This window comes from Diabrotica undecimpunctata, chromosome 3 (genome assembly GCF_040954645.1).
Source record: "Diabrotica undecimpunctata isolate CICGRU chromosome 3, icDiaUnde3, whole genome shotgun sequence".
NCBI classification, from domain to species: domain Eukaryota; kingdom Metazoa; phylum Arthropoda; class Insecta; order Coleoptera; family Chrysomelidae; genus Diabrotica; species Diabrotica undecimpunctata.
This window is the reverse complement of record NC_092805.1, coordinates 79,027,915-79,040,054: the sequence shown is the minus strand read 5'-3', so window position 1 is coordinate 79,040,054 and position 12,140 is coordinate 79,027,915. Positions and strand designations below refer to the sequence as shown.

Genomic DNA, 12,140 nt, shown 5'->3' with positions numbered 1-12,140 from the left:
CATATTTGCCATCTACAAACGCAAATATATTTTAATTTTAAGTTTATCCAACTCTCTCCTTTGTTGTCTATAATTAAAGTCATCAAACCGCAAACATCTCAGTAGAAATCGGATAAGGTTTAGAGACATTGTCAAGTAAATAGCTTCAATATCAGTACCTTTCTTATTATCCCCTACATTTGCAAAACATTTATTAGTCTTTCAGATTTTATAACACCTGCTAAAAAGAGTATACCAGTAAGTCACCAAATCTCTTCGACGTCGGTCATTTTAGCATCTCTGTAGCATTGAAAATTTGCTCTTACCTTCTTAATATAGATGTTGGTAAAACGCGTAATTTATTTGACGATATTATTATATAACTTCAAAAAAAAATTTGTTGTACAAGTTCTTGAAGTAAGCGTAGGACACATCTTACTCCACTTTGTTTTTTTTGTCTTTGCCAAGATAGTATTGAAATTATTTTTTCTTCATATTTTTCCCCTTGAACCTCTTCATTACAGTCTTGTTCCGATTTTTGTTTAGACGTGGTACATTCTTATTCTAGAACATCATCATATACATATTGCTAAACATTATAGTTATTTGACCAGCTGTCGTCGTCACTACAAATTAAATTCGGCTTCTGTTCGTTCTCTATTTCATCATTCCATTCCATCAGCATTGTTTCAAAATAAGAGTCTCCGAATCTTACTTTTTTTGCTCGGGACATGGCTGATAACTAAAACAAAAATAAAAAATAAATATTTGTCACACTTTTTTACGCAGAAAACTTACCTTAACTGCCGAATACAAAATACAAGTACATGCGTGGATTGCAATGGTAACAGAACACAATTTATTTCTTACACCTATACACATCAAGCGACAGTCGCATACTAAAACAGTTCCTTATACTATGCTCTGAGGTTATAAGGAGATAGGCAACTTTATATTCAGTATAGTCCAAATAGAAATATTATAAAATTTAATGGATTACGTATGTACTCCGCGCGTGTACTGGAAAGTTAATTGAACGATAAGGAATATTTGTCTAAGTTTAGGTGTAACATTAGAAAGTTTTGTATGTTTTTAAATTAAAAAAAAAAACGAATAATGGAACGAAGATACAGTTTTGCCAATGATTGGTCAATGAAAAACTCTTTTCAATGTATGCCAACTATTTTAGTACAATGATCCACGAATTCAATACGGATCTTTGAATCAATGTATAATAAATTGTATTATTACTGATTAAAGAAGATTCGACGAATACTCCGAAAATTAATATTCATTGTTCGGGCTGATAACGACGATTGAAATGGTTATCTTGGTACATGAAAGATAGTAAAAGTAGTTTTCTTTTGTAGTGCAAAATAGTTCATTTTTTTACATTTTGTTACATATCAGCTGCTGTTTAAAAACAATAAATACTGCAAAATATTTTTTTTGTTAAAATTATCTTAAGATAGTTGGTATTAGTATTATACTGACAGATAAGACGTTAACGGTTATTTCAATGTTTTAAGATTTTGCGGTTAAACTATGAATGTTTTTTTTAAACTAATGTGGTTAACATTCTGTGCAAGAAAAAGGAAAATAAAACAAACAAATAATATACTTTATCATTTCCCAACTAGGACAGAAACAATATGCTCATACCCATGGACTATTACCTGAAAAATACTCCAAAATGCCCGTCTCTAACGTGTACTGCCATTCAGGCACAAAGGATTTATTGTAAGATTTGTAGGTATTGATGACACTATTAAGGGTTTTAATATTTGGTAGAGATATAGGATTCCATCCTGTTTTAAGTGAGATATATTCAATCACGTTTGAATATTTTTGTAATATCGGAGAATATGTTTGATTTTTAAGACGTTCCATAATAATTTTGGACTTCCTAAAAAAATAAAAGTAACACATTAAATCAGAAAATTTTAACAAATAATATAACAACAATCACAAAACAATATTCTGTTTAATCGATAATATATTCTATCCACCAATAAAAATAAAAAAATTAAGATATTATGTATTACTCGGTCAATACAAACAAGGAAAATAGCAGTTATTCTTTTAAATAATAAAATTATGAAAAAAATTTAGCTTCTACTTAGGCTTATTAGGAATAAATGCAGCTTTTTCAAACTCCATCTTTTATCGTAATTTGTAAATCATCATAGCTATGCGAATCTCGTTGACAAATACTATAGCTCTAAGCTCAGCCTCAGCCAGAATCAGTTCTTAATAAAATATATTTTATTCTTCGTGTTTGCAGTTATCCCATTGCAAATTCAGGTACCTTTGCTTATAAATTAACCTGACAAAAACATGTTTATATGGCATACCACTTAATCAATTACAATAATACAAGTATTTTTCCTGTAATAGTAAGCAACTGTTTTGGATGGGTTGGAGTCAATAATAGGGCTATTGGTTAACTATTTTTTTATTCTCGAGCTTTCAATTGTGTTTACAATTATTATCAAGAGCTAAAAAAGACAAAATACTTACAAGGTTGAACTAAAAAGAAAAAACAATTTTTGTTAACTTACCAAATAAAAATTAGTTTGGTAAGTAAAAATCACTGCTTACATCTTCAAAATATTTAATACAAAAATGTTTTTATCTAATAAATGTTTCTCTGAAAAATTTTTATAATTTTGAAAACATTTTTTTTATTTTTTTTATTTTATTTATTTTTAATATAAGAATAATTGAATTTATAAATATTTATAAATTCAATTATTCTTATATTAAAAAAAATGTTTTCAAAATTAAAAAAATTTTTCAGCAAATAATAATTGCTAAAATTAGCATATAATAATTGTAAAAAGTTGTATTTTAGTAATTATAATGTGGTAGATATATTTAAGTGAGCCATGTGACTAGACAACCAACTATACATACTCTCCAAGTGACATTTTAAAAAATAATTGGGAATATAAAGTGGGGTTATAATAATAATGTTAGTTTAAAATGTTTAATTTATATATATTTAATGATTTAAATGTTTATTGTGATCTGAAAAGCCTAAATGTCAACAAAATTATCAATAGAACATTAAAGAATTCTCCAGAATACAGAATTTGACCTTTGTTTATGTTGAAACATTCTGGAATAATGATTATGTCGGTGGATCGAACAGATACTTTTTTCGAGAACATCCATATAGAAGAAATAGAACTAAATCGAACATGAATTATTACCAGATGGTTCTGGAACATCCGAAAAGATATAAATACCCGTGATTTGGATTCAAGATGGCCAGTTTATTATGAAAGTTAGTAGAAGATAGACTCATTAAGTTAGTGAAGTCAATTGTTCAGAATTTTCAAGAAGTCAGTCAAAACAGTTTAGTAAGAAATATGAAAGTTAGTTGGAGTCAGTGAATCAGTTACAAATAGTCCAATTGTTTAATATAGTGAGTTAAATGAAGATTAAAAAATATGCATATATTTTTAATGCACATTTATAATTATACACAAATAATTATTGAAGATTAAAAAAGTATATTAGAAGAATATTGGTTGGATATTGGAAGAAATTAAAATTATATTATGATTGGAGATTAGTATAAATCAACTTATAATAATTGGATATTGGTATATTGAAAAGAAGAATAAATATAAATGCTGTTTGCTGGTTTGCTTGGTGGTTTATAAATGCTGGTGAAGAAAAATATATCTTAAATTGGTAGAAGCTGATAATTGGAAAAAGTAATTTCACAAAAACAAGGATAACCGAAGTACGAAGACATTCAGTGGTGATTAGAATCTATATAGTGGAAAACAGTTCATTTAGGCATTCAGTGAAAGAAAGGTACAAAATTTTGTTAATATAATTTAGTTAGTGTCATAACAGTTTCAATTTTGAAGATAGTTTGTTTAAATTTTACATTGTCTATAGAATTTAATTAGTTTTATAAGAATATCAATTTAAAGATAGTTTATTTTAAATTTACATTGGCTAGGTTAGATATATATATGTGTGTTTCATAATAGTTATAATAAAGATTATTTAAAAAAGTACTTACAAACTAATTCTTTGAGAACCGCGATAAAAACCCTATATTATTAAAAATACTCATTGCTCATCATTCAAACAAACAACACATCATAACAATTTGGCACCCAACGAGGTGGCTCTCTATTTAAAAGAATTAGTTTGGGAAGATAAGTGCTCTCACATAATTAAATTAATTTTCATTAGAAAGCAAAAATTATAGATTTTATTTTTAATTATATTTGAAAAAGTAAAGTCTCAAAATGTCTCAAGGAAAGAAAGGTACAAGAAACAAAAAGAATGAAGAAGATGTGGAAGTAGAAACACAACCTATACAAGAGGAGAGTTTAGTTCAAGTTCCACAAGATACTGCAGAAATGAATCCAGAAAGAGAGGAAAATGTCAATATGGCAGCTTTGATGTCATTAATGATGCAGATGAACAAGACAATGAAAGAGAATAAAAAAAAATGGAAGAGAATACAAAAAAATGAAAGAGAATTCAAAAGAAATCAAAGAAGACATAAAAAAATTGGAAGAGAATTCAAAAGAAGTCAAAGAAGACATAAAAAATTTGGAAGAGAATTCAGAAGAAGTCAAAGAAGACATGAAAAAAATGGAACAGAAATTAGAAGAGAATTATAGAAAATTAGAAAAAAAATAGAAGATAATAATAATAAAATTGTAAAACAAATAGAAAAACAAATGGATAAAAAACTTGAAGCTGCAGAGAAAAAAGTAGCAAATGAAATAAAAAATATACGGAATGACTACAAGAAAAGGATAGAAAATGAGAGGACAGAAGTAAAGAGGATTATTCAAGATAATAAGATAGATATAGAACAGAAAATAGAGTTGCAGAAATGTAACTTATTTAACAGAAGTAAAAATTAACGAAGACAGGAGAAACACAGAAGAAAAATTAGACGATATACAACAAAATATCCAAATAAATAATAATCAAATAAGAAATGTGGAACAGAGAATAGATGATATTTCACAAATGAGAGACATAGGAAGACCTTACTTAAATTTAACAAATGAGACTGGGATTAAATTCTCTGATAATATAAAAAATTTGCATCCTAGAGTATACATAAATAGTTTAAAACATAAATTAAGATTTGTGAATAATATTAATGATATTAAAGATTATATTAGAATGACATTAAATGACAATGCAGCAACTTGGTTTGCTAGTATTGAAAATGATTTAGATAATTTTCAAACATTTGAAAATAAATTTTTAAATTATTATTGGGGTGAACTAGAGCAAGCTAAGTTTAGAGAAAGTCTATATTTTGGAAAGTATAATCAAAATTTAAAATCAAATATGGTAGATTATGCATTGAAACTGATAACAGTTGCAAAATATTTAGAACCACCGCTTAGAGAGGATGAAACGGTCTTAAATGTATCTAGACATTTTGATGCTGATGTTGTGCAAACAGTAACTGTACAAAATATTCAAACAATAGAGAGTTTTATTAATTTTATTCAAAGAATACAAAGAGGTAATATGACAAGTAATAATAATAACAACAAAAAAAACAATAATAACTTTCAATATAATAAAAATGATAATCAACAATATAGACAATCATATAACAATAATACTAGGTATGGTGATAGTTTACAAAATTTTAATAATAATAACAGTAATCAAAATAGACAGAACTTTAATAACAATACTAGTTATAATAGACAAAATTTTAATAATAATACTAATTATAATAGACAACATTTTAATAACAGTACTAATAATAATAGACAAGATTTTAACAATAGAAGAAATAAAGAGCGACCTAACTATAACAGACAGGTAAATTGTGTTCGAAGGAATAGAAGCTGCGAAGACAGGGAACGAAGTAGTACAAGGCAGGAAAATGTGAGTAGAAGTCATAGTAGGGAAAGACATAGGACATCAGATCCAAGTGGTCAGATACAATCTGACAATTCTAATAATTTTGTTCAGTAAACTTTCTGAATTACAAGTTAGGCCATTGCTATTATGAAAAACCTTCTGAATTTATTTCTCTAGATGAAGATAAAATTATTGAATCTATTAATTTAATTTATATAAATGCTTTGGCCAACAATAAAATGATTAAAATTATGATAGATACTGGTTCAGAAAGTACTTTAGTCTCGGAGAATTTTATTTTTAATACATTAAAACTATCAGATATATTAAAGATTCCAAAAATTAAAATTGTTGGTGCAAATAATAAGAAGTTGGGTGAAATTAATAAACTAGCCAATTTTAAAATTAATATTCTTAATAAAGAAATTAATATGCAAGGATTTATTGTCAAGAATTTATGTGTTGATATATTAATGGGAAATGATAAATTGGAAAAGAAGAAAGTAAAGATAGATTTTGAAAAAAAAATGGTAACTTTGAAAGGGCAAATAATTAAATTTATGCACAAAGATGAGGTGGAAGAAGGAATAAGAGTTGATAGGATATTATTAAAAGAAAATAATGATGTTTATGAAGAAGAAATGTATTTTGATGATAGGGAAATGTCCCAAAAGAATGTAAAGAATAATTATTGTAGTGAATATTTAAGGAATGGAAATTTTAAGCAGATGGATGCCTACGAGGTGGAGTGCGTAAAATTGGAAGCAAGGAATAATGAGTACATAATGAAGAATAATTTTATTTGTAAAGAAGAAGATGTGATAAAAGTTAATTGCCCTGAAGAATATAAATGAATAGTCGTTTCCATATTGCAGCAACACAAGGGACTTGTCAATAAAGAAAATAGAATTGCACAAAATTATATCCATAGTATAAAAGTTAAAGAAGAAAAAGATTTTAAAACAAAATCATACCCAATACCATATAAATACAGAGAAGAAGTAAACAGAACGATTAATAATATGTTAGAAGATGGAATCATTGAGAAGGCAGATACACGTTTCATAAACCCAATAGTAGTAGTACGTAAAAGATCAGGTGAAATCAGGTTATGTTTGGATGCAAGGAATATTAACAAGATCACTGAAAAGCAATTTGCAGCACCAATGAGTATAGATGGAATACTACGAAGAATTACAGGAATGTCATTTTTCACTAAAATTGATTTACAGCATAGCTTTTGGTTAATACCTCTAGAAAGAAAAAGTAGACAGTATACAGGATTTCAGATAGATGGAGTAGTATATCAATTCAAAGTAGTACCATTTGGACTTCAATCATCTTGCAGTGTTCTATGTAGATGTCTTCATGATATTTTGGATCAATATGAACATTTTGTAATTCACTACATTGATGATATCTTAATTTTTTCTAAAACGGCTGAAGATCATGAGAAACACCTAAAAATTATAATAAATAGATTAGACAAAGTTGGACTAAAAATAAATCAAGAAAAATGTACATTTTTTCAAAAAAAAGTAATATATCTAGGTTATAAACTTAACACTAAGGGAATCGAAATGGATCCAGAACGGACACAAGTCATTCAGGAATATAAAACACCGCACAATTTAAGAACTTTAAGAGGATTTATTGGAATAATTAATTATTATAAAAGGATGATACCAGATCTAAGTATAAAAGAAATTCCATTACTTGAACTACTGAGAAAAGGTGTAAAATGGAGATGGGATCAGAGAAGAGAACTAGCATTCCAAGAAATTAAAAACATTTTTCTGTCAAATTTAAAAATATATTATCCTGACTACACACAGCCATTCATATTAAGAACAGATGCATCCATAGAGAGATTATCAGGGGTATTATTACAAATACATGATGGGGTCGAATACCCAATACAATTCATTTCAAGAATTACAAAGCCACATGAAAAGGGTTACTCAGTTTCAGAATTAGAACTAGCAAGTATTATACATTGTGTCACAAAATTAAGATTTTATTTGTTGGGTAATGAATTTACAATAGAAACAGATCACCAAGCTTTAACATCTATATTAAATAAAAAATATGGAAACAGTAGAATACATCGGTGGAGTCTAATATTGAGTGAATACTCCTTTGAAATCAAATACATTTCTGGAAAATCCAATATAGTGGCAGATGCTTTATCAAGGTTAGAAAATACATCACAAAAAGGGCAGCGAACAATAAAAATTGGATTAAATCAATTAGTAGAAAGTACTGGATTATATTCTAAAGAAGAAATTATAAGAGATCAGATCAATTTGAGTGAAAAACAAAAAGTCCTTAAGAAAGATGAAGTTTATTATAAAATAATAAATGGCATAGAAGTATATGTAATAACTAGAACTTTAGCAAAGAAAATATTGAAAAATTTACATAACAATTATATGCATATTGGTTCAAGAAAGCTATGGATGCTATTTAGGGACAATTATTTTGCAAATAATGAAATAAGTATAGCAAAAGAAATTACTACCCAATGCCCAATATCTCAACTAAACAAAAAAAAAGAATTTCAAAAACCAGAACACATATAAATCTAATGTTGTATATGAAAAACTAAATACAGTTTCCATGGATTTTATTTCAAATTTAGTTCTCAGTCCATCAGGAAAAAAGCATATACTAGTGATAGTTGATTTATATACAAAATTTATTAAACTATATCCCTGCTCCAGAACAAATGTTAAAACATTAAAATTATATATTAATCAATTTTTCGAAGAAATAGGACCATTTAGAAATTGCATAATAGATAATGCTACATATTTTAACAAACAAAAATTTCGGGCATTTTGTTAGAAAAAGGGAATCAACATTCATTTTACAAGTATCAGACATCCTCAGGCAAATCCTGCAGAAAGATATATTAAAGAAGTTATAAAATATTTAAGGATACTGTGCCAAAATCAACATGAAACTTGGCAGCAACATATACCACAAGTAGAATATTTTTTAAATAATACACATAATTTGAATACAGAGGAAGTACCAGAATATTTAATGTTTGGCCATATAGGAAACAGAAAGTGGATTAGTGAATATAATCAGGATATGTTAGAACAAGTAATGCAGAAAGTAAATAACCGAATTAGGAGGAAAGCTGAAAAATATATCGGAAGACAAAATCGAAATATAAAAAAACCAATCACATTTCAAAAAGGAGACCTAGTGTTAATTCGTTCACTTAGAAAAAGTAATGTTAAAGAAAACCGTTGTAAGAAATTACAACCAATGTTTGAAGGTCCATACAGAATTGAAAATCAGAATGGACTAAATAGTTATGTGTTAATAGATGCAGAGAACAGACTAAGAGGCATGTTTCATATCAACGACATTTTTCAATATCATGAAGAGAATGAATAATGTTTTCTATACCTTTAACACAAATATAAAAACACTAACAATTCACTGATATATCCATTTTATTCAATAGACTTGATTTGTTAAATAGATGGTAGATTTTATTGTTGTGAATCAATTTGACATCATATTTATTGTCTTATACATATGGAAATTATTGTGTACCCTAAAAATCATAATTTGGGGTTAGTTACAAAATTGATTCTATAAATAAATGTCTTTCTAATATAATAAAGTGTAAAACTTACCAATTCATATGGATGAAAGCCTGTTGAATGGAAATAATTCATAGGTTTTGTCTATATGTAAAAATAACACAATAATATATGATTATGTTTATTTTCTCATATAATAGCCTCCATTGCTTTATTTGACATGACAGTTTGACATAGACAGCGAACAGGGATGTATTTAATAGAACACATTTTAAATAAAAAAAAAATTGAATTAGTAATTTATTAAATTTAATAAGGTATGAGAAAATTAATATTTAAAAAAATAATAAGTAAATTATTTATTTTAAATATTATTTTGGGGTATTGATACGATTGGGGTTTATAGAAAATAATTTATAAGTTATATACTACATAATATTAGATATTAAAAGTATTTGGTTATTTTAATAAGTTATATACTAGAGAATTTTATAAAAATATATTTATGTGAGGGCATTTTTAAGAAATTAGCATATAATAATTGTAAAAAGTTGTATTTTAGTAATTATAATGTGGTAGATATATTTAAGTGAGCCATGTGACTAGACAACCAACTATACATACTCTCCAAGTGACATTTTAGGAAATAATTGGGAATATAAAGTGGGGTTATAATAATAATGTTAGTTTAAAATGTTTAATTTATATATATACTTAATGATTTAAATGTTTATTCTGATCTGAAATGCCTAAATGTCAACAAAATTATCAATAGACATTAACGAATTCTCCAGAATGCAGAATTTGACCTTTGTTTATGTTGGAACATTCTGGAATAATGATTATGTCGGTGGATCGAACAGATACTTTTTTCGAGAACATCCATATAGAAGAAATAGAACTAAATCGGACATGATTTCTTACCAGATGGTTCTGGAACATCCGAAAATATATAAATACCCGTGATTTGGATTCAAGATGGCCAGTTTATTATGAAAGTTAGTAGAAGATAGACTCATTAAGTTAGTAAAGTCAATTGTTCAGAATTTTCAAGATAGTGCAGTCAAAAAAGTTTTAGTAAGTCAGTCAGGCAGTTTAGTAAGAAATATGAAAGTTAGTTGGAGTCAGTGAATCAGTTACAAATAGTCCAATTGTTTAATATAGTGAGTTAAATGAAGATTAAAAATTATGCATATATTTTTAATGCACATTTATAATTATACACAAATAATTATTGAAGATTAAAAAAGTATATTAGAAGAATATTGGTTGGATATTGGAAGAAATTAAAATTATATTATGATTGGAGATTAGTATAAATCAACTTATAATAATTGGATATTGGTATATTGAAAAGAAGAATAAATATAAATGCTGTTTGCTGAATTGCTTGGTGGTTTATAAATGCTGGTGAAGAAAAATATATCTTAAATTGGTAGAAGCTGATAATTGGAAAAAGTAATTTCACAAAAACAAGGATAACGGAAGTACGAAGACATTCAGTGGTGGTTAGAATCTATATAGTGGAAAACAGTTCATTTAGGCATTCAGTGAAAGAAAGGTACAAAATTTTGTTAATATAATTTAGTTAGTGTCATAACAGTTTCAATTTTGAAGATAGTTTGTTTAAATTTTACATTGTCTATAGAATTTAATTAGTTTTATAAGAATATCAATTTAAAGATAGTTTATTTTAAATTTACATTGGCTAGGTTAGATATATATATATATATATATATATATATATATATATATATATATATATATGTGTGTTTCATAATAGTTATAATAAGAATAATTTAAAAAAGTACTTACAAACTAATTCTTTGAGAACCGCGATAAAAACCCTATATTATTAAAAATACTCATTGCTCATCATTCAAACAAACAACACATCATAACAATATATATCTATACATATATATATATATATATATATATATATATATATATATATATATATATATATATATATGTATATATATATCTATATATATATATATATATATATATATAAATATATATATATATATATATATATATATATATATATAAATATATATATATATATATATATATATATATATATATATATATATATATATATATATATAAATATATATCTTCGGATAGATTTCCGCGGTCATATAAATAAAAATCACTAAGTACTCGGACATAACCGCGTTTAGAATTTACGTCACTCGATACTGAGGAGTAGGCAGATTAAGACCTCAGTACCGTTTGACGGTTCTTGTATTTATACAGAACACGATACTGATACGTCACGAGTCTGGAGAGTGGGCAGATTGAGACTCCGAAGTCGAACGGAACCGTATCAATTTTGAAAATGGCTCCAAAATGGGTGCCGAAACGTCGAGCTTTAAATGCTCAACGCGGTTCTTCCCCAGAACTTAATGATGTTCATATGTATATACAGTAAAACCTCCCTTAACCGAAACCTTTTTAACCGAAACCTCGTTTAACCGAAACGGCTGAGTTTCAATAATTTCGTCAATAAAAAGTAAATTTTTATCGCAAAACGTAAACAGTTCTATTAATTTCACTCACCGATGGGTGCCTATGTGTGTTGGGAAATCAAAAAACCAAGAGCTCTAAAAGATATTTCCGAAAAAGCACTTCCAGCTTTTTATAGAGGCCATAAAAGCTCATGGATGTCGACCACTTTATTTTCAGAATGGTTCGAACATGAATTCGTCCCAAAAA

The 12,140-nt window shown here is 26.8% G+C and overlaps 1 protein-coding gene across 1 annotated transcript in view; it reads right to left on the bottom strand.

Annotated features, from left to right (window-relative positions):
* LOC140435661 (prostatic acid phosphatase-like) overlaps positions 1 to 12,140 on the bottom strand; it is an 85,536-nt gene that overhangs the window by 33,698 nt on the left and 39,698 nt on the right. The window contains exon 4 of the mRNA XM_072524381.1: positions 1,656 to 1,885. Within this exon, the coding sequence (XP_072380482.1) occupies positions 1,656 to 1,885 (230 nt within the window). The remainder of the gene's footprint in view (positions 1 to 1,655; positions 1,886 to 12,140) is intronic.